At 35.7% G+C, this 24,613-nt stretch overlaps 1 protein-coding gene across 3 annotated transcripts in view; it reads left to right on the top strand.

The window, feature by feature from the left end:
* The window catches only part of dscama (Down syndrome cell adhesion molecule a), an 86,495-nt gene that overhangs the window by 26,591 nt on the left and 35,291 nt on the right, over positions 1–24,613 (top strand). For 2 of the 3 annotated variants that reach the window (XM_051910302.1, XM_051910303.1), the window contains exons 4-7: positions 20,433–20,579; positions 22,267–22,545; positions 22,636–22,911; positions 23,046–23,342. In XM_051910302.1, coding sequence (XP_051766262.1) covers positions 20,433–20,579; positions 22,267–22,545; positions 22,636–22,911; positions 23,046–23,342 — 999 coding nt within the window. The remainder of the gene's footprint in view (positions 1–20,432; positions 20,580–22,266; positions 22,546–22,635; positions 22,912–23,045; positions 23,343–24,613) is intronic. The other variant, XM_051910304.1, reaches the window with a different exon arrangement.

The following is a 24,613-nucleotide window of genomic DNA, read 5'->3' on the forward strand; positions in this document are numbered from 1 at the left end:
CTCCTGCTGCAAAGCTTTTCCGCCAGTGCAACTGCTCAAACATGCAAACTCCAAAATGGAGGCCAAATCATGTGACCGTGAGCAGCCATTTTCTGTATGACTGCGCAGTCAAGTTTGAGTCAAGAGAAAGATGTTCGTTTACATTGCTGAACGAATGTTTTTTGGGGGAAAAAAAGATGGATTTATTGTTTAATATTGACATTCTAACAGACAGGTGTGCATAAAACAATAATATGGTTCCAATAGATTTATTGCTGTTGTACACAGATGATGTACACTGCACTGCAATTATTTTTAAATTCTTGATTTAAACATAAAGCTACCTAATTTTGTTCTTACAAAGAAAAAAAATACCAGTGGGGTAAGAAAAATTTAAATTATATTGTCTAAAAACAATATTACATTTTACACTATTTCAAAATTGAACTAAATTTTAAAAAATATGTTAATAATAATAAAAAATATTTACTGGCAATCAAACATTTTTGCAATGTGGCTTGTAGAAACATCACTTGAAGCCAGAAACACCAGACACCAGTTTCTTTCCGCAGAAATGGCTCCTGATATGAATATTGTGAACATATGGTGAATTATTTATGAATGACTAACCCCAGATGCCACACTTGTTAAAATGTGATAAAATGTATAAATGCATTCTCATCTGAAGCTGAATTTATAATTGATGACTACTGAGTATTCATTTTAAAGCTTTTTTGGTTCAAGTACTTTTTGAAACGCTGTGAGTCTACTGCACAAATTAAACCACCTGAATTATTTTCCGGGATAATAATGAGATGGACAGGTGTGCCTAATATTAATCTATCTATCTATCTATCTATCTATCTGTCGATCTATCTATCGATCTATCTATCTATCTATCGAAATTATTAATTTGATTATTAATTCAATGAAAATAAAATGAAATTAACATAAAATGTATGTTGAATGAAAAAAAATTAATGACATGAAAATATATATTTTGGTGTATATGAAATTTTATCTTATTTTTATCTTATAAATTGTGCTGTGACTTTGCACCTGTCGTTTGAGTAAGAGTTTGAGCGAGTCAGCATCTAGACACTGGACAAACACTGGTGAGTGATGGGCGCACAGTTGCACACGTCAAACAGCTTGTGTTGCTGTTGTCTCTGTTCGTTTTTGCCTGGTCTTCTGTGTGGGGTGCATCGAGCAGATGGGTCTCGGCAGATTAGATGGACAGATGAGTGGAAGTAGGGTGGCTGGGGGGAGGGGTGACCTCAGCATGCTGACCCTTGAGATGTAAGATTTAGATGAAAGGGCAAGACATTGCACCAACAAGGCTGTGTAGAGAAGTAGGGCCATTACGTTCCTCTTTAAAAAAAAAAAAAATAATCATTACTATTAAGAACATTGCCCCCCAAATTCTCATTACTGTAATGTGTCTGGAAGTTTTTTAAATGCTTATTATTTATTCTTATTATAGTGATTCTCCTTATTGTAATATAAATTCCCTTGGAGTAGTTAATTTTTTTGGTCATGTTTTAATTGCATAGGGCTAAGTAAGTTTGTGTCTGTGTGTATAATAATAATTATTAATATATATATATATTGTTAAATAAAATTGTTTACATAAGTATTATATCATGTGTATGTATATATATATATATATATATATATATATACTATATATATACACACACATATATATAACTATACTATATTATATATATAAAATAAATAATGTGTAGTTTTTGTGTCTTTTTGATGTTTTTGCATTACGGTAATGAGAAAATAATGGGAAAAAGTACATTTGAAATAGTGCTGTCAAACAATTAATCGTGATTAATCGCATCCAAAATAAAAGTTTGTGTTTACATAATATATATGTGTGTTTACTATGTATATTTTTTATGTATATACAAATACACACACATGCATGTATATGTATATGTGTATTTAACAAAAATATATTATATTTATATATAAAATATTTATATTTATATATAATATAAATTATATATAAATATACATGTATACATTTCTTAAATAAATACATGTGTGTGTATCCATAATAAATATACACAGTACACACACATATATTATGTAAACACAAATTTTTATGTGATTAATCGTTTGACAGCACTAATTTTAAATCATTGTCTTGAATAACTGAATGCCTCTTTTTCATTTTAAAATCTTTCTAATCTACAACCATTAAAAATGAACTTTTGTTTTATCTTTGCTCTGTCTTTGGACTGTAGATGAAGATGGCACTGTATAAAGTTCCCCTCTGTGATGGTGATGCCACTTGTCTGATAAGTAGGTTGAAAAATGGACCCCTGGGACGCAATCCAGGGCCACACAGACAGGGGCCACGCGGAGTAATTAAAGCGTCCACATCCAGACAGCAGATCTGTTGGTGTTCAGTAATCCGCCTGGCATATGGAGATGAACAGAATTAACGCAGAGACGAAAACAAATGAATTAAAGCGGCCAGAAGCTTAAGAGCAAATATTTGTTTTTTTGGTGACCTGTCAGGATTCTCCGCTGAGCTGAAGTGGTTTAGACAGACGCTCGCTGACCCAGAGCAAGTGTGCTCCAGGAGGATCTGTCTGCTGTGACGTAGATGAGAATCTTGACTTTGTTGTTGCAATTGATTGGATGTTGCATCAAGGTTTTATCGAAGAAGTCTGTGGTAGTCATTGTGATAGTTTTAAACATGTATTCACTGTGCACTTCATTGAGTATGTTGTAGTAAATGAGCTAGATCTTTGTGTTTTAAAATTAAGAAATCATTTTAAAGAAAGAAAATAAGCAGTATGTTACTTAGAGCCATGCTACAGTGTGTGTTTGACATGTCTGGGCCTGTATGGTGACCGGGGGTGGGCAGAGACAGATCACTTCTCTCCATGGCAGTAAGTCAGGCTGTTAATGTCTAATTGGCACCTAATGAGAGACTGCGGTCTGACAGCCTCTGAGATCCGCTCTCATTACCTCTTCAGAGCCCACAACATCTCTGACTGTGTTCATCTGAGAGCCGTGCTTCATCTTTAAACTCTTTAAACGATCAGGTCAGTGTGTGATATTAATCAGCCCAATCAGGAAAAAAAAAAAAAAAAAACTCTGAATTATTATCATCATCATCCTCTCATAACTCAAAGTATATTAGTAAAGTAATTACATCAGTTTTGAGGATTTAAGTTTTTTATTAGAAATGTTTCGTTTCCATCAAAAGCTCTTTAGGTTTATTTTAAACTTGTCTCTGAGCCAAAGCAAATATAATACATGTATCTAGTTACATACTATAGGATTATAGAGATCAAGCTCACTGTGTATCAGCTGATCGTAAAATAACATGTGTTTCAATGTTCTCAAGCCACTAATCTGACTATTTTTTTTTAGATTTTCCACAGGATAAGACATCTGCTTTCAAAAAACCCTTCACATTAATACTTAAATCTCTCACAAGGATTAACTGAACTGAATTTAACCACTGTAGATTTCTGTTTGTGTAAGTAAATAACATTCATTTAATTTGTCTTGAGGATACAAACAACTCCAGTGTAAAACAATACATGCACTTTTAACTATTGCTCTTTTTCACTTTAGGCTAGCAGAGAACATTAAAATTGTGTTTTAAAAAGTAAATAGTGTTGATTTTGAGTTCAGGCCATTTTTTGGATTCTGTAACAATGAGTTATTAGCATTGTTGCTAAAGCTAACTGAAAGTCTCACTTGATTCAGCTGTTAGGATGCTAGTTCTAATGCTGACAGATGTATAGTATATTTTTATTAGACATATGAGATATGTTTGTAGAATAGCCTGGGAATTATATGAATGAAACCAGGAAACTTTAGGCTTCTATTAGGCCTGAGTAGACCTCAGGTCTCTATGGCCCTGTTTACACCTGGTATTAAGATGCGTTTTGGTCGATCGGATCACAAGTGGACGACACTAAATACAGGTGTAAAAGGGGTGTAAAACGTTTTGAGCTTGTCCACTTTCGACCACTTTTCCAGAGGTAGTCGAAAACACATTCGACCGGATTGCTGTAGACGCTCATGTGGTCGAATTGTGTTTGAATAGCCACAAAAGTCCACCTACTCTCCGCCTACTGACCTAATGTGTAAACATTATGAGAAGCGCGCTAGCCAGACAGGATTTAAGCTTTGTCAGCTGAAGACCCAAGTTTGGTTTGAAGATGAAAAATGTACCAAGCACAATGTTCTCTTACCATTCCTGATTTCTTACACACACTCACTGTATTCGGTGTCGTCTTGCGGCTGTCAGAGCAGAAACGAAAGCTGCTGCTGTCCTGAAATCAAGACAGAAGTGGTGGAAAGTCGACAATAGAGACGGATTAAAACACCAGGTGTAAACGGTTATGTGTCTCTTGCATCTACTTGTGATCTGATCAACCAAAACGCATCTTAATACCAGGTGTAAACAGGGCCTATGACTACACTGCATGTTTCACTTCAGCAAATTTGTGGTACAATAAGTGGGCGAGTCTGCACCAGTCACTAAATGGTACAATGAAATTAAGCTGCTTTTTTTATTTATATGTTATATATATATCACTTTCTTGATATATGGTTTTTAATATGTTCTCTTGATGAGGAATTAATTGTGGATAAAGGAGGATGGGCTAATAAAAAGATTGAGAAATATACGCTTATTGGTTAAACAGGTTGGGAGAAACTGTATAAAAGAGAGAGCTGCAAACGAGATTGTTAGAAGTTCAGCTGGCATCTCAGCTTTTTTGACTCTACCAATAAAGCCTGATCTTTGGCATATGGACCTTTTTAACTTGAGAGATTTTTTTGCAAAGAAGAGAAGACTTATTCTACAACAGATGCTACCTTGGTTTTCCTAAGAGACGTGGCAGCCTCCAGCCTAGTTGTGGTTAATGAGTAAAACTGGATTGGCAGGATTACATGTATGCCCCAAAATTGATCTAATTCAGAAAACAATGTTTGCTCGGAGGCAGAAGCTGAACCTGCGCTCCTCATCTGACTGCTCTCTTAACTCCGCTGTACTGTATGTGCATTAACGTGCCTCCCGCATGAGTTCATCTGCATAAGATGATACAGTAGCGCCTCAGGATATGAACAGATGGGAGTGTTTAGCAAACTCACAGCCCACCTTCTCCCCCCGCCGCAGTGCGGCGCCCCCCACGGGCGGCTCTGTTAACCTGTCACTTGTCATCACAGGAGATCCAGGCACCATATGCCCAGAGCACCAGAACCTCACCAGACATGAAAGCGGATGCGGAGAGGAACAGGGGAGCTTCTTTTTTTGTGGTGTCTGTTGCGATCAAAGATCTGTCAGTTTGCTCTGCATAATGTGGAAAACTGTTCTGATCATGCAACGTCTGCTTCTTAGATTGATCTCTGGGATATGTTACCAGCTCATTGATCCACCGCAGACACCTGTGAGAAACTCCTGTTGACTAACAGTTCAAACCTGAAACGCTTATCAGCATTTGCGAGTAGGCGATCAGGATAAATGACTTCCTGAGCTCTGCTTTATGTATGTATTTATGTATTTATTTTACTATTATTTATATTATAGTGGGTTTTTTTTAAGATTTGTCATTTTTTATTGTACATTTTCTGTATATTATATAAATAGTGTAAAATAGTGAATGTGTGTGTATATACAGTATGTATGTGTATATATATATATATATACACACATTATATATATAAGCTATATAAACACAAACACACATACCGTATACTATATTTTGTATATTAAATAGGCTTTCAAACTTCAAAAATATGCAAAAGCACAAAACTTGGTCCAAAAAGTCTTTCCCCCTGTTTCACAGACAAAGTTTAAGCTAGTCCTAGACTAAAATGCATGTTTGAGCTGTTTTAACTGAAAGCAACTTGCACTGCCATATCTTAAAATATGGCAGTGTTATTGTTTTGTCTCAAGATGCACACCAGTAAAGTTTTTTTTCTAGGGTACGTTTATAAAAGCTACTTAAATGTCCTAATTGAACTAAGGCCTAATCGTGGCTTAGTCTATGCCCTGTCCGTGAACCCGGGCCTTTGTGTGACAATCGGACTAAATTTTAAGTTGTTATTCTCCAAAAATCTCAATAGTAGCCGTAGATTTCCTTGCCACGCAAGTATTGTTTATGATTCGTGAACAAATCTATGTTTTGAGTCGGATCTTTTGAATGAATTTGGTTCTAAATGATTCATTCCCAACAAAAACTAACAAACTTGAATGCACTGTTCTTTTAAATATGACTGTAGCTGCTGTGCTTGATCATTCGTATTCAGTGTTTACATTTTTAGAAGAAAATGTGAGTGGTACTTGCAAAAGTCACTAGAGTATTGTAAGTGGTCGCCAGGGCATTGATAACCAGTTGCTAGGTCTCAATGATATTTTGGTGCCCAAATTTAGCATTAAAGAGATAGTTCACCCAAAAATGATTCTATCATTTACTCACCCTCAAGTTGTTCCAAATCTGTATGAGTTTCTTTCTTCTGCTGAACACAAAAGAATATATTTTGAAGAATATAGGTAACCAAACAGTTGTGAGGCACCACTGACATCCATAGTAGGAAAAAAAATACTATGGAAGTCAATGGGGCCCATCAACTTTTTGAAGAAATTCAGGTTTGGAACAACTTGAGGGTGAGTAAATGATGACAGAATTTTCATTTTTGGGTGAACTATCCCTTTATGGGAGTGATTTTTTGGTCAATTTTATCAAAAAATTTAAGTCCAATCTTTTAAAAAAGTAACAGTATTCTTTTTTCTAAATACAACAAAGATTATTGGAATATTTTTACAAGAAAATAATATTTCTACTTCAAAATTTCATGTAGAAATTTTGCCATTCATGTAGAATTTTTTGCTGTTTGTTGTCAAAATTGTTTGCAATTTCTTTGTTAATAATTATTCATGAAATTTGCGCCAAAAAAAACAAAATAACGACTTATATAGTAATGGCCGATTTCAAAACACTGCTTCATGAAGCTTCGGAGCGTTATGAATCTTTTGTGTCGAATCATGATTCGGATAGCATGTCAAACCGCCAAACTGCTGAAATCATGTGACTTTGGCGCTCTGAACCGCTGATTCATAACACTCCGCAGCTTCCTGAAGCAGTGTTTTGAAATCAGCCATCACTATAAGTCGTTATTTTGTTTTTTTGCCGCACCAAAAATATTCTTGTCGCTTTATAATATTAATATTGAACCACTGTACTCACATGAACTGATTTAAATATGTTTTTAGTACATTAATGGATCTTGAGAGAGGAAATGTCATTGCTGGCTATGGAGGCCTCACTGAGCCGTCGGATTTCAACAAAAATATCTTAATTTGTGTTCCGAAGATGAACGAAGGTCTTACGGGTGTGGAACGGCATGAGCGTGAGTAATAAATGACATTATTTTCATTTTTGGGTGAACTAACCCTTGAATATTTAGAGTTCAGGGTTTGTATTTGAATAGTGATAGTGGTGTTTGCCTTAACATGCACTACTAATTAAACCATGCAGTCTTGTCTTTTATATTTAAAATTTCCCTCACAGCGCCATTTTGATGCAGCAAAAAGTGTGCCAAGGGCTTCTTGTAGCACACGGGACGGCACTGTCCGATTTCAAAAGGCTTAGTCCATCAAAAGAGCTCCATGTATTACATGTATAATGCATAAAAAAATTTTACTCCGAATGTTCAGTCACATGAATTTTGAGTAAGACATTGCTGGGGGCTTGACGTCCTCAGAGGCAGGACCCTAAAAAGGGATTATTTTCTTTCTCCCCCTCTCTCTCTCTCTCCTTCAGAGCTTATTCCTGCGAGGAGGAGACGGGGAGAATGTCTTGGTGCAGTAGCCTAGTGACACATTGCTCTGATCTGCCTCCAGCAATACCACCAACCCCCCGTCTCCACCCGCTTCCACTTGGTGCTAATGTCAAAGCCTACGAGTCACTCCGCTGGTTGCCACAGTAACCAACTCACCTTCCTCTTGCCTGTCAAATCACACCTAAAGAGACAGATTTGTCTCGTAGTGAAGAGTCAGATAGAATGCAAACCGCAAAATAGACACATCTCTGAAATAGCTAAAAGCTCGATATTTTTTTTTGTTCAGTACAATGCCAGAAAAAGAACAGCTGTCAAGGAAAGAGAAAGAATGGTGGTTTGGTGAGGGGGGTGTTCTGGGTAGAAAGTGGGTGTATCAGACATGACAACCCGACTTTTGCAAATTTGCAAGCTTCACAGGACAGCTGTATTCCGCAAAAGAGCGTCTGGCTCTCTGTACTGTCTGTCTGCCGCAGAGCACAAGCTGTCTGCTCGTCACAGCACTGCAGGCGGCAGCCACAGAGGAAACACAGCCTTTTGGCACCTGGGCGTTTAACCTGCATTTTACTGCATGTGCTGACAGGCAATTAAACCGTAGCCAGGGGCTAATTACCTCAGATAGCAGCAGCTGCAGTTGAGACGAGAGGTAAAAATTCGAGCACATCAAAAATGGCGTTTGTTCGCTTAAATTACGAAGATGCATGTTAGCATGTCCGACAGTATAAGACGAAAGATCTGTGATTAGAGGATTTATGTAATGTGGGTTCCTGGAAACTTTATCACGTTTTTGCACGAGGGCAAATGTGGCTTTCGGGGAAGATGTACAGAGCTAAAAGAACAATGTCAACTCCACAAAAGCGTAATGGAGTAATTGTCGGTCTCCACGGTAACATTCAATGCACATTGTTCAGGTGGAGCAGCTGACAGAAAGACCATTACGTACTAACCCTGAGAGAGAGAGAAAGAGAGAGAGAGAATACTCTGATTTTGCATCCTTTTCATCATGTGTTGTGCAGAACTGAAGTATAACATGAAAAATGTTTGTATTGCTAAAGAACTAGCATTTTCTGGTTGGTTGTGCTTGCTACGGCATTTTTTCTACTCTGTATATATAAAGTAGTAGACCCTTTGACTCTTTGATCTGACCCTTACATTTCTTTGTCGATCTAATTTAATGTAGTCAGGTTGATACAGTCATAATAAAAATATAGTTGACTGTTTCATTTTTAAAGGGATAGTTCACCCAAAAATGAAAAATCTGTCATCATTTACTCTCCCTATGAGTTTCTTTGTTCTGTTGAAAACAAAAGAAGATATTTTGAAGAATGTTGCTGACCAAACAGTTTCTGGTTTCCAAAAACTTTCTGTTTACCCACATTCTTCAAACAATCTTCTTTTGTGTTCAACAGAACAAAGAAACACATACAGGTTTCAAACAACCTAAGGGAGAGTGAACTAGCCCTATATATATATATATATATATATGTATGTGTGTGTGTGTTTGTGTGTGTGTAATGATATAATTTATAATCCCTGATAACTTTCTTTTTTTTTTTAGCATAGTGTCACATTGGTGAGTTTTACGTGGGAAAGCACCACTCATTTTCTTTAATTTTTTTTTTTAATTTTGTCAGAATATTTATTTATTTAGAATTATTGTTATTTGTTTTAATTTTTTAAATATACACAAGTATACATACAATATATATATATATATATAATATTTAAAGGTACAGTTTCTAATTTTTGGCCCTAATTTTTCGGTTAAAAACAAAACTGCATGCATTTTGCAGAAGAACATTGTTTTGGTTGTGCTTTGCTCTGTGTGACTGTGCGAATGAATATGGGTACACTACTGCTCATAAAACATTCACTACTAGGCTATATAACCAGTTTAGATGGAAAGGATCTCAAGCTGACTAGCTAAAGATGTTACTGTAGTTACACCTATTAATAGATAAACGGTACTTCCTTGAAAATAAAAACCATCACAGTGCTACAACCACCATAATGAAATGACCCTTCACAATAGATAATGCTTTACAATAAACTCTGTTAGAGATCTATATGGCAATGCATCCGTTCAATAAAAAATACCTCACCTTTTACAACATTTCAAAACCCCCAGTTCTCGTATTCTCCGAAAAACAAAGCCACAAATGTTGATTCTTGTTTTATTACGAGCTCTGTCATGTTCTTTTTTTGCCAGCAGACTCTCCTCCTTTCAGTGTTTGTTTAAAACAGGTGATTCCCCAGAGGTTTGAGATTTAGCAAGCTCCATGTCAACCTTTCTCACTCATTGTGACAACTAACCTATGCCACTTTTTCTCAACTTTTCTCTATTTACGGATATGTCGAAACCCGCATGAGCGAGTGATGCGTGTACGCAATTTCCCACGAGAACAATCCCGCTAGGTCTGAAATATAAACATTTATCATGCTTATCATAGTGAATCAGGGTAAGACAAAAATCTGGAAGAAGGATTAATGATCTATTGACTCGTTATTTCAATATAAAACAGTTCACTTGCTTTGTCTTTGTTGAAAATCCTCAGTAATTTTGTATGCAGCCTACTGCGTCTAGTTGACATGGGGAAGTGTTGTCCGGAAGTCCCGTGATACAGGTAACCGTCTGTTCCTGTTTACTCTGACAGAGATGGCAGTCCTGCCGGCAGTCACGAGGGGATGGAAACTTCCCCCCTGGAGCAATTAAAACCTGAGGATAATTGACAGGGTGTTATCACACTTCATCTCTCCACTAACTCGAGGAGAGAGAGAGAGAGGTGCATGAAGATTATTTGCAAATAAGCCTGGTCATCAGATATCCATTTCACAGAGAACACATTGAGGGCCACTGGCTCCTTTAAGCTGCCACAGATTCTATACCTTGTAATGTGTAAGCGTCAAAGCATAAATCAATTAATCTACATAGCATTTGGTACATGCTTTTATCCAAACTGACTTACTGTGCATTCAAAGTAAAATTTTATCAGGATATGTGTTACCAAGGAACTGATCCTGTGACAGAAATGTGAAGTGTTTTTTCTCTCCAAAAGGAGGCTAACATAATTTTTTAGTTTCAATTTTAGTCCATAAAGCTGTACTATTTTATTGTCATCAACTCCTCACTGTAAATAAAACTCGTTTCCAGTAAGCACCGTTATAAAAGATTAACAGGATCTAATTTAGCACATGATTTGACATTATAGGCTTCAGTTTGCTGCAGTTTTTTATATCCAGGAGTTTAATGAACTGAGCACAACAGCAAGGACACGTACTCTCACACTTACTGTTGTACGCTTTCATCTGTCCATCTATCTTTCATTTGTCTCTTTCTACTCTTTCGCTCTCCATCACTCTCTCTCTCTCTCTCTCTCTCTCTCGCACTCGGTCCTGAATATTTAATGTCTTTGAATTACAGTGCCTCTCATCCATAATGAAGAGATATCAGACAAATGGAGCTTCTGCCTTCAGTCGCTCGTTTCGCAGCTGAGAAGCTAAATGATTTTAAGGGTCAGGTTTGTTTGAATATCTAATCCAGATTCGGTCTCCAGGGCTGCTGTGTTCCCTGACTCAGCTGGATAAATTTCCTATCAGCTGCTGCTAATCGCTGAGATGGGTTGCAAAAATGAAACCTCAAACCACTGGGAAGGTAATCATGTTATGTAGAAATTATTATACACTACCGGTCAAGCGTTTGGAATAATTAAGATATTTTACTGTTTTTGAAAGAAGTCTCTTATTGCTCACCAAGGCATTTATTTAATTGAAAATGCAGTAAAAACAGTAATATTTATTACAATTAAAAAATATATTTTAAAATGTAATTTATTCCTGTGATGCAAAGCTGAATTTTCAGCATCATTACTCCAGTCTTCAGTGTCACATGATCCTTCAGAAATCATTCTAATATACTGATTTGCTGCTCAGTTATCAATTATTATTCCGGACGAGCCCCCAGTTTTATGTTACATCTCTATTAGTCTCTAGGGTTTCACAGGGGCGTCAACATAAACCAGAACAAAACTAATTAGAACAACCTTGTACAAGTTGCATTATTATCGGTGCTCAAATATTAATAATATTCCTTATTATTATCAATGTTAAAAACAATTTGTGCTAGTTAATATTTTTGTGGAAACCATGATACATTTTTTCAGGATTCTTTGATGAATAGAAAGTTCAAAAGAACAACATTTTTATTTGAAATAGAAATCTTTTGTAACATTATAAAAGTCTTTACTGTAACTTTTGTCAATATCAATTTAATGCATCCTTGCTGAATAAAAAAAGAAAAACAATTTTCTTACTGACCCAAAACTTTTGAACGGTTTCCACAGAAATATTAAGCAGCACAACTGTTTTCAACATTTATAAAAAGAAATGTCTCTTGAGCACCAAATCATCAGTACAGTGGTGTATTTTAAAAAACAAACAATATTGTAAAAATTCAGAAAGTTTTCTGCTAGGGTTAGAGTGTGGGTAGACTTTAGTCTAAGTCTATGCAATGTCCCCATTTAAATAGGCTAAGTAAATGTGTGTGTGTGTGTGTGTGTGTGTGTGTGTGTGTGTGTGTGTGTGTGTGTGTGTGTGTGTGTGCGTATGTATATACAGTAACAGGATAGGCCACGTTTCCCTGACAACAGCAGCTGCTGTCAACATCTCACTCTCTGACAAATTATGCTTTTTACAGCCGTGTTAATTGCATTCCATCTCTCTCTCTCTGTCTCTCTCTCTCTCTGATAAAGACTGATCAAACTGAACCTCACTTATTAGCATGATTAGGCTTTATTAAACGCCTGGGTCTCTTGCTCTTGTTGTTTTTTTTTTTTTTTTTTTTTAGGAAACTCTCCCCCACTTTATTTTGTATAATGCGGTGACACTTGCTTTTGTGCTTTTACTTCTGTTTAGAATTAAACAAATTCCTTACCTGCGTAAGCTTAAATGTTTATTTAGCTTACTTTTTGTGTTGTTTAGAGTTATAAATCAGCTGAACAGTTTAGGTTAAGTTTAGTGTACAACATTTATACGACAAAGATGTACTAAAAACTGAATTTTTTTTTCTTTGTACAGATGGCAATAATATCAAAACTATCCCCGTTTACACGGATCCACAAAAATGACTAAAAAAGCTGTATTACGCATGCCAGACAAGTAGTTGGCGATGTCACTTTGTAAAGAAAGACTACGTGCCTGCGCATACGCATTCTTTTACAGAGCCCTCGTCTCGCACATGCCTAGCCACTTTATTTTTTAGTTTACTGCACTTTGGTATTCTTCTCGTTATTTCCCTATAGCGTTCACAGAAAACACCTTATTTCCACGTTAAAAATAAGGTACTGTCACCATTTTCACAGATTTGCGTTTTTGCAGTTTATACAGAGATGATAACTGTAACGTTTTTAAAAACTTTCACTTTGAAACCCGTTTTCAAAAGTTTGCATTTTCAGGCCACCAAAACGCTGTTGTCGTGTAAATGAACAGTTCTTTGGCATGTGTGTTCCACATTTAAGTGAGCTGAATAAATATGAGGTCTATAAAATCATGTGGTGTAAAATGTCATTATGAGTTTGTATGAATCAGCTAACAGAAACATTTCAGAACCTGATTTCTGGGGTTAACCTTTGGTAAATGCCACATCAACAATATTAGCATTAAATATAATGTTTAATTTTTGTTGGTTGGTTTTAGCAGGTGTACAGAATTAGACAGTGTTTTTTTTATTATAAGAAAATAAAATTGGCTTGTTTAGCCCATGATTTTATGAGGTCAGAATCTTCAAGTGAAGCAGGGACTTATTTGTAATTGCTCACAAAATGTTTGTGCTAAAACAGATTGTACATTTGACAGGCTTATGTTCATTTAGGTTATCTGAAAACGGTTTTATTTCAAATAAATGTTTTTCTTTTGAACTTTCTTTTTAATTCTGACTTTATATCTCGCAATTCTGACTTTATATGATGCAATTCTGACTTTATATCATGCAATTCTGACTTTATATCACACAATTCTGACTTTATATGACGCAATTCTGACTTTATATCATACAATTCTGATTTTATATCTCGCAATTCTGACTTTATATCTCACAATTCTGACTTTATATGACGCAATTCTGACTTTATATCATGCAATTCTGACTTTATATGATGCAATTCTGACTTTATATCTCGCAATTCTGACTTTATATCACACAATTCTGACTTTATATGACACAATTCTGACTTTATATGACGCAATTCTGACTTTATATCACACAATTGTGAGTTTAAATCACGCAATTCTGAGAAAAAAGTCAAAATTGTGATATAAAAAGTTGCAATTACCTTTTTTATTTTTTATTTCATGGCGGAAACAAGCTTCCATAAGTTTCTACAAAAACATTAAGCAGCACAACTGCTTTTAACATTGATAATAATAATCAATGTTTCTGGAGCACCAAATCAGCATATTAGAATGATTTCTGAAGGATCATGTGACACTAAAGACTGGAATAACGATGCTGAAAATTCAGCATGTCATCACAGGAATAAATTACATTTTAATATATATTCAAATAGAAAACAGTTATTTGAAATTGTAATAATATTTCACAATATTGCCATTTTTACTGTATTTTTAATAGTAATCGCCCGATATTGATTTTTTAGAACCAATACCGATAATTTGTGTGTTTATGTGCCTGATAACCGATATGCAGAACTGATATTTATTTACTGTTATACTTCTGTTTTTGACATGATTACAACACCACTGAACTGAACAAACCATTTTATTTATAACAATCACTCCCTCCTAGCATAGAAAACAAAACAAATCTTATTTATACACCAATAAATAGAGGGTCTGAAAGTTAAAAAAAAAAAAAAAAAAAGTGCACATTTACTAAACTGTTTTTGTTTAAAAAATAAAATCTTCGATGAGGCAAAAAAAATAAAATAAAAAAAATAACCCAAAAAAAACAGGTCAAATAAATAAAGCACACAAAAGTAATTCTAACCAATTAAAAATAAGAAATAAAACAATCTAAACCGCCTGAAAAATAGCATTGTTATTTTAATGTAGCTTAATACTCCCAGTTGAGCAGAACTAGGTTGTGGTGTAACACATCTAATTTGTGCATTAATAGCTGTTATGTTAAATAAAGTTTACTAATTACAGCAAAGCAGGTAAGTATACTTTACCTGTGCATGCTGTTGTCTCGTCTCCCCTCAGATGCGCTGTAATGGCGATCCTGTGCGCAATTCTCAAAACACCCACAAGATGGCGGCGCTTATCGGTAAATCTGATATAACAAAACTGATTATGGTAAAATGCTTAAATATCGGTAAAAATATCGGTAATTCGATATATCGGTCGATCTCTAATTTTTAACAGTAGTGCACTTCTTATGCAATGTTGACAACAAAAATTTTGAACAAAATTCATTCATTGACTTTTTAGACATCATTATTAGTAATGTCTGATTCACAAATGAATTATTCTATTGAATTGACTCATATAATCAACAGTAAGCACCTTAGCAGGCACCACTAACAAAATATTTATTTCACAAATACTTTTGTGTGATGACTCAAAATAATGTGTGAACAGCTTGAATAAAAAATTCACTGTATTGAATCAGACTTCACAACATTATCAAATACTCACTGAAGGCTTTTCTCTGCAGTTCACGTTGCAGACAGGCCGCTGTCAGGCGAGCTGGATCGTTAGTATTGATCACACTCTATTGTACAGTGTACACACAAACACACACACACACACACACACACACACACTTAAACCAATTAACTTCTCAGATACCTTATGGACTGTCGTCAGAGCCGAGGGAACGGATTCATGTTGATTGTGTTCAATGTTTTTGTGTGTCATTTGGAAGGTGACACATGCTAGATCTTAAATGTGATATTAGAAACTCTGTTAAAGAAGGTGTATAATTTCCCTTGCTCTTTTGAAACAAACTGCTCTGACATTCACCTTTTATTTACATTTATGGAAACTAAGCTGCAAATTTGGTCTTTCAGAAATCATCATGGTGTTGATGTCAGTCAAAACCACAGGCTCATTAGCATATGACCTCCCACATTTACATATTAATGCTTATTCAGAATTCAGCAACTTGGCCTGCATGACAAACAGCAGTGTTGAACTATAACATACACAGATGCATGCCAGTCATAACAACTACTATAACATAATTTAATATGGAAGCTTGTTTCCACCATGGAATATGACTTTTTTCCTCAGAATTTTGAGTTTGTATCTCACTATTCCTACTTTATTGCCCGGTTTCACAGACAAGGCTTAGGCCTATAGTCCCAGACTAAGATGCATGTTTTGCAATGTTTTTTTTTTTTCTAATGCACATTTTAAAAAGCTACTTAATTTAACTAAGGCCCAATCCTGGCTTAATCTAAACCCTATCTGTGAAACCAGGCCTATATCTCACAGTTGCTAATTTATATCTCACAGTTCTAATACAAACTTGCAATTCTGACTTGCAATTCCGACTTTAGACATAAACTCTGAATTGCGAGATATAAACTCGAAAGTCAGAATTGCGAGAAAGTCACAATTTTTTTTGTTGTTGTTGTTTTTTTAATTCCATGGCAGAAACAAGCTTTCATAATTTACATACTTACATGACTTACAGTAGCAGAAAGTTTATTTTGTTATTTATATTATTTTTTATAAATTAAACAAGTTGTTTTTATTAAACTTAAAAATTAAACTTTTTTGTTTTCAGTTTAAGTATAATTTTATTAAAGTCTTAGTCTCAGCATAGTCTCACATTTACAGTACAATTATTTCATAAAAATTCATACAAGTTAAATTGTTAATTAGCAAAACTATAAAATATGTACAAGTGGGTGTTTTGTAGTGAGGGGGTTATGAAAATGCATTGCGGGAAAATGTGCCAGTTTGTATTGATTTCAAATTGTGTTGTTTGTTTGATTTGTTTCAATGGGGAACAAACGATATCTTAAAGGATCAGTTCACTTCAGAATTAACATTTCCTGATAATTTACTCACCCCCATGTCATCCAAGATATTTATGTCTTTCTTTCTTCAGTCGAACAGAAATTAAGGTTTTTGAAGAAAACATTCCTGGATTTTTCTCCATATAGTGGACTTCAATGGCTACCAACGGGTTGAAAGTGCAAATTGTCATTTCAATGCAGCTTCAAAGGGTTCTACACGATCCCAGACGAGGAATAAGGGTCTTATCTAGTAAAACGATCGGTCATTTTCTTTAAAAAAATAAAATTGATATACTTTTTAACCACAAATGCTCATCTTGCACTAGCTCTGCAGTCCGCCACGCATTACGTAATCACGTTGGAAAGGTCACGCGTGACGTAGGCGGAATTACCGCAGTAGTGCGATAAACTCCTTCTCATTTTCTCCTCCAACTTCAAAATCATCCAACATCATTGTTTTACCTTTTTTTGTAAAGGCCGTCTGGGATTGTGTAGAGCCCTTTGAAGCTGCACTGAAACTGCAATTTGGATCTTTAACCTGTTGGTCCCCGGTGAAGTCCACTATATGGAGAAAAATCCTGGAATGTTTTCCTCAAAAACCTTAATTTCTTTTCAACTGAAGAATGAAAGACATGAACATTTTTGGATGACATGGGGGTGAGTAAATTACCAGGAAATTTTCATTCTGAAGTGAACTAATCCTTTTAGATTTTTAATGAGTTTGACTATGTTGTTTGCTATTGTTTTTTAAGAAGCAAAAAGCACTTAATAGCGTTATAACTGGACCTAAAAAATACAAAAGTGTACAATCTTGCTGCAGAGGGTTTTAATGCAGTGGTGAAAAGAAAAGTGTCAAAATTGCATTGTGGGACGTGCATTAAAGATCAGGGAGGAGCATTGAATGGCTTTGGTGTGCTACAGTATTTAAAGGAAAGAAGAAAATGTGAGATTGCTAGAGGGAGAAATGGAGAAATCGGCTTTACAGGAAGAGAAAGGAACCCAGTAACCTGTCATTTCGACACAGTTAAAGCACCTCAAATACTCCAGCTATCAGATTAAGAAACTGGGGCACACAGCTCCCCTATCGGCTCTTCTGTAAGTATATTCGTCCTCAACGTCTGGCCTTTCGTTGCAGCATCTCAAATACAAAATGGCACGGGATAGTAATGCTACTGAGTTAATAATCTCATTCTAAATAACCTGAAACGTCTCCTCATTCTCAAGACAAATACAGCAGCACATTAAGTGTGACTGTTAGTAGAAATGTAATTTGCTCGCGCTGAAGTGTATGTTTGAGTAAATGGGAGATAGCTGCAGAGCCGGGCTCTCACAGAGACATGTGTGTGTGTGTTTCTGCTGCAGTCGGCACACATACACACAGTTATTTTCCTTTTGTCACTGAAGACAAGCTGTCTTCTTATATACTAGCACTGCTCGCATGCAAAGGAAGGAATAAACAAGTACTTCGCATATCTCTTTAATGTGATGTGTCTTGCTGGATTCGGACTGAAGGGGTGTGAAAAAAAAAAGAGAAAACAAGTGCAGATGATTGTGATGTCTTTTCATGTTCTTCTTAGTCTCAAAATAATATAATATAAAATAAAATTATTATAATATATAATAATAGTGTGTATGTATATATGTATATATATATATATATATATATATATAAAATAGTAATTAATAAAGTATAGATGTGTGTGTAATAATTTGTATATTGCTATACATATTATTTCAGAACATATTTTTTATTTACGTTTAATTATATTTATTTTGAAACATGAACATTTTTAACATTAATTTATATATATATATATATATATATATATATATATATATATATATATGTATACATTTTATATATAAATATATAAAATGTAAATATATTCTACATATATACCTAAATACATAATACAATTAATAATATAAATATGTATAATATATTTGTTTAATTGTTATATACATATATATATATATATATTAAATTATGTATATTAAAATACATATATACATAAATACAAAATACAATTTTACGTATATATATATATATATATATATATATATATATAAAATTGTATTATGTATTTATGTATATATGTATGTATACATTTTATATATGAATATATAAAATTATACTACATATATAAATACATAATACAATTAATAATATGAATATGTATAATATACTTGTTTAATTGTTATACATATTTTTTATAATTTAATTTAATATATTTTAACATTTTACATTTATTATAAAATATATGTATATAAGAATTAAACAAAATATTTTACATATTCATATTATTAATGTTAAGATATTTAAGTAAATCGATTTTTATTTATATTTATTTTAAAGTATTTTAATTTTTAAATAGGGTTTTGCTTTTACATATATTTAATAATTAATAACAGTATGTAGGGTATGTTTTTGTCAAACAAAACACAATAAAGAAATTTAACACTAATTTAATAAAATAATTTTAAATTTAGATTCTTACTTCCTCATGCTAGTGCTTTAAAAATCAGACAGCTCATTAATCTTTGCTTAGACAAAACTCTCTCTCTCTCTCTCTCACTCTCTCTCTCTCTCTCTCTCTCTCCACCCACTCGCTGTGTAAATTGTAGCTCGTCACACTCCACATTAAGTCCACGACTGGCAATGCCTGCAGGACCTCAGATCTGCGGTGTGTCATCTCTAACTGGGTCAGAACTCACAATAGCTGCATCTCGCCTTTTGGCTCGCTGTAGCTTCTTTTATTCATTGCTAAACTGTTTACTTATGGTGCTTGATTTAACACACAGACAGTAACAGACTCACATACACATAAATACACACACAGAGGCATTTTGTAATAAAATGGAGATTCTGTTGGAAAATAGCCCAGACAAAGCCCACAGGAGAACAAGAGCATCAGGATCGGCTCAGAGGGGCATTTGAATATCTGAAATCTAGAGGGAAGAATCATCCTTATAGCTGGTCTTTACCGCTTGTGTTTTTGTACTATATAAATAGTTTTACTTTAATTTTCATATGATGAAAAATGTCATTTTTAATCTTTGACATCTGAATTCAGTCTCTAGACTATAATGAACCATTTCTGTTTAGAAGTGTGCTTCTGTTTCAGGAATTCTTAGAAAACTGAGCTTTAAATGATGTAGTGGAATTACCTTCTTATTTGAGGGCTGTGCGATATGTTCTTGTTACAGGAAGTGAGACAAATTCCACCCCTCCGTTTTAGTCATGGCATAGAAAGGAGAGCAAATGGCATTCTCAATCAAATCTGACAGCGACGTCTCCTCTGAGAGGCATGGCAGAGAGTGTGGCGGCCCTGGCAGACATTATTCCTCATAAAGTTTTACGACCTGCATATTCTGTGTTATCAAACCATTAGCATGAAATCAGTACTTACTGGTACATGAGCGGCGGGGCAATCAAAACTGCACGTGACTGGCAGGAATAGCTGCGCTAAATCAGCGATTTCCTGCTGAGGCTGATGGGAAAAACAAAATTCTGTTAACCATGTCTGTAATGTCTCATTATGACATACAGATGCTACAGATTAACTGTGTTTAACGCTCACCAATTAATTAAAGTTTGCAAAGATGTTTACCTCACCCTAATAATATTGTGTTTTGTTGTTGTAGGGGCTCGATTTCTCATAACGTCCACGGGGGCCCTGTACATCCTAGATGTGCAGAAGGAGGACGAATTATTCAACTACCGCTGCATGACGAGACATCGCTACACATCCGAGACCAGACAGAGCAACAGCGCACGGCTCTTTGTGCCAGGTGAAAGTGTTTAATGATATATTATTATTCAGTCAGACGAGACATTCATTACTCCTGTTGCTTTAAAGTTTCTGTGAAAAAGCCAGAGACCTGTGAGTGCTGGCTAGAAACTAGATATATAACACAACTTATAATGTCTAAAAGGAGTTGTCTAAAAACTTTAATCCAAAGTGACTTAAAGTGCATTCATGGTGTATTATCCTGTGACTCAAACTCAAAGCCAGACTGTGCTAGTTTTTTATAGTTGTTTTGTGAGATTTTAACTGATGTTGTGGGAATATAAGCTTGACAAACAGATGATTTTAGTTTTCATTCAAGTAGCTAGAAATATCTAGAAGAAGCTTGATAGATAGATAGACAGACAGAAGGACCAAATAGATAGATTGACAGAAAGACAGCCGGATAGATAGATAGATAGATAGATAGATAGATAGATAGATAGATAGATAGATAGATAGATAGATAGATAGATAGATAGATAGATAGATTGATTGATTGATTGATTGACAGATGTATGGACGAATGGACAGACAGATGAATGGATGGCTAGACAGATAGACAGACAGATGGATGGATGGATGGATGGATGGATGGATGGATGGATGGATGGATGAATGGATGGATGGATGGACAAGTAGACAGAAAGACAGATGGATGGATGGATGGATGGATGGATGGATGGATGGATGGATGGATGGACAGAAAAACAGCCGGATGGATGTATGGACAAGCAGACAGAAAGGATGGGTGGGTGAGTGGACAGAAAAACAGCCAGCTGGAAGGATGGATGGATGGATGGATGGATGGATGGATGGATAGACAGACAGAAAGACAGCTGGATGGATGGATGGATGAATGGATGGACGGATAGACAGAAAAACAGCCAGATGGATGATGGATGGACAAACAGAAAAACAGCCAGATGGCTGGATGGATGGACAGATAGATAGACAGACAGAAAGACAGCCAGATGGATGGATGGACAGACAGAAAAACAGCCAGATGGATGGATGGATGGATGGATGGACAAACAAACAAACAAACAATCAGAAAAACAGCCAGATGGATGGATGGATGGATGGACAGACAGAAAAACAGCCTAATGGATGGATGGACAAGCAGACAGAAAGGATGGGTGGGTGTGTGGACAGAAAAACAGCCAGCTGGAAGGATGGATGGATGGATGGATGGATGGACAGAAAGAAAGCTGGATGGATGGATGGATGGATGGATGGATGGATGGATGGATGGATGGATGGATGGACAGAAAAACAGCCAGATGGATGGATGGATGGATGGATGGACAAACAGAAAAACAGCCAGATGGCTGGATGGATGGACAGATAGGTAGACAGACAGAAAGACAACCAGATGGATGGATGAATGGATGGACAAACAAACAGAAAAACAGCCAGATGGATGGATGAATGGATGGATGGATAGACAGACTGAAAGACAGCCGGATGGATGGATGGATGGACAAACAGAAAAGCAGCCAGATGGATGGATGGATGGATGGATGGATAGACAGGTAGATAGACAGATTGAAAGACAGCTGGATGGATGGATGGCTGGATGGCTAGACAGATAGATAGACAGACAGACAGATGGATGGATGGACAGATAGATAGATAGATAGATAGATGCTTGAAATTATATATAAATTAACAGATTTTATATTTAATAGATCCTACAAACTCAGCGCCTGCGATCCTCGATGGGTTTGAGAAGCGGGAGGTCATGGCGTCCCACAGGGTGGAGCTCCCATGCAAGGCCTCTGGACACCCTGCACCAAAATACCGCTGGCTGAAAAACAACAGACCACTGGAATCAGACTCCCGTTTCCGTCAGAGCGTAACGGGCCTGCTGATCGAGAGAGCCCAGCCCAGTGACACCGGCAGCTACGTGTGTGAGGTGTGGAACAGCTATGGAAATGCAGAGGTCATAGGTCGCCTCACGGTAAAAGGTATATATCACGTTTCTCGTTCCAATTTGTTTTTTGAGTCAGTGAATTCTTAATACCTCATTGATAAATAATGCCACTGTGTTGTTCCAGAACCTCTTAAAGTGGTGGTCAATCCGAGAAAGGTGAAAGGCAGCGTGGGCAGCCAAGTGTCGCTAACCTGCAGCGTTACTGGCTCCGATGAGTACGAGCTCTCGTGGTACCGCAACGGCGACAAGATCAATGCCGGCGCCAACGTACGAATGAACGGGATCAATAAGGAAAACCTAGTAATGGACGGGATGGCGAAGAGCGACGGTGGAGCGTACCAGTGCTTTGCCAGGAAGGCCAAAATGTCAGCTCAGGATTTTGTGCAAGTTATTTTAGAAGGTCAGCACTATCCCGGCTTTTTCATTTTGGTACATTTTGATTTCTTAAAGGGTTAGTTGATTGATTATTGACAGAATTTAAATTTTTTGGTGAACTATCCCTTTAAAGCTTAATAAAAACATCTCTTTCCGCAGATGGAACTCCTAAGATCCTGTCCGCCTTCAGCGAGAAAGTTGTCGGTCCGAACGAGTTTGTCTCCTTGATGTGTCACGTCAAGGGAACTCCACAGCCCGCCGTCACCTGGACGCTGGACGATGACGTTGTCATGAAGGACAGCCGGCACCGCATCGGTCAGAGCATAACTGCAGAGGGGAACGTGGTCAGCTACCTGAACATCTCCCACACCCAGGTCCGTGACAGTGGGGTCTATCGCTGCACCTGCAACAACTCTGCAGGGACGGTCTCCTACCAGGCTCGAATAAACGTAAGAGGTGCTTGTCAGATCGACTCCTCCAAAACACACACATATACGTATATTTCATTCTGCTCATCTCAAGTTCATATGTGAGACGAGGGCCTGACTAACATCTGCTGTTATTTAATTTCTGCTGAGCTTTTTATTCCTTTAGTTGCTTTTTGGGTCATGTTCACTCTTTCATATGGCTCGGTGTGTATTTGTTTTCCTCTGTGTGTTTCCAACCACGGTTGTAGACTTTTTTTTTTCTTTTAACCATAACTTTTTCTTGAGTATAAGTGTATGTAGTGTGTGTTGTACTTCTTAATCACTATTTAGGGCCCAAGCACCAATGGTGTGAAGACCCTATTGTAATTGCTCAGCCAATTCTTCTTCTTCTCCAAAATGAATCGCATTTTTGAGGGCCTAAACATGCTCGAAATCTCATGAAAAATTTACATCTGATATGGGTTTCAGAATTAGGTGTGGAAAAATGCCTCGATAGCACTACCTACAAAATTTCAATTAAGCGCCCTTCGTGCTACGTTTAACGTACAGGTATGAAATTCGGTAGAGAGATGTAACATCCCAATACCTACAAAAAAGCCCCTGGGTGCAAAATCTGTAAACCCAACAGGAAGTGAGATATTTTGAATTTTCTCTGCAAAATTTTGTCAGTTTTTGCCATTTCCACACGTTGTACTTTAACAAACTTTCTGACAGTTAATTGCATGTTATTCACAATTAAATGATAATGTATTAATTTAAATGTATATTTATTTTATATTATTTTATATTTATATTTGAGCTAATAATTAATAATGACATTTAGAGTGCTTTTTTGACCCACTTAAGTACATATTTATTTGTAATTTAATAATTATTACTTATATTGTCGTTAAAATATGGTTAAATGGTATTGCAAAATATACTGACAAGCATTTATGGTAAACTAAAATATACTTTAATGTAATTTCTATTTAAACTTGTATGTAATGTATTTAAATATATTTAAGATTTAACAATGTTGCAATTCAGTATCTTTAAAATATATTAACTTTAAATTTAATATAAAATAACACTACAGTTAAAATTATAATCAAATACTTTACATGTGCTTTTAGTATGTTATTCAACACATCAAAATAAGTGTACTTTAAAACATGACAAGTTTATTAAAACAAAACTATTTAAAATGTACTCTAAAGTAAAACTTTTAATTTGTCATAATTACAAAGTGCACCTTTTAAAAGTGCTCTTAAAGGTAGGGTAGGTTTTTATAAACACTTTTTGTTATACTGGTTGAAA

Source organism: Ctenopharyngodon idella, chromosome 10 (assembly GCF_019924925.1).
Source record: "Ctenopharyngodon idella isolate HZGC_01 chromosome 10, HZGC01, whole genome shotgun sequence".
Classification (NCBI taxonomy): Eukaryota; Metazoa; Chordata; class Actinopteri; order Cypriniformes; family Xenocyprididae; genus Ctenopharyngodon; species Ctenopharyngodon idella.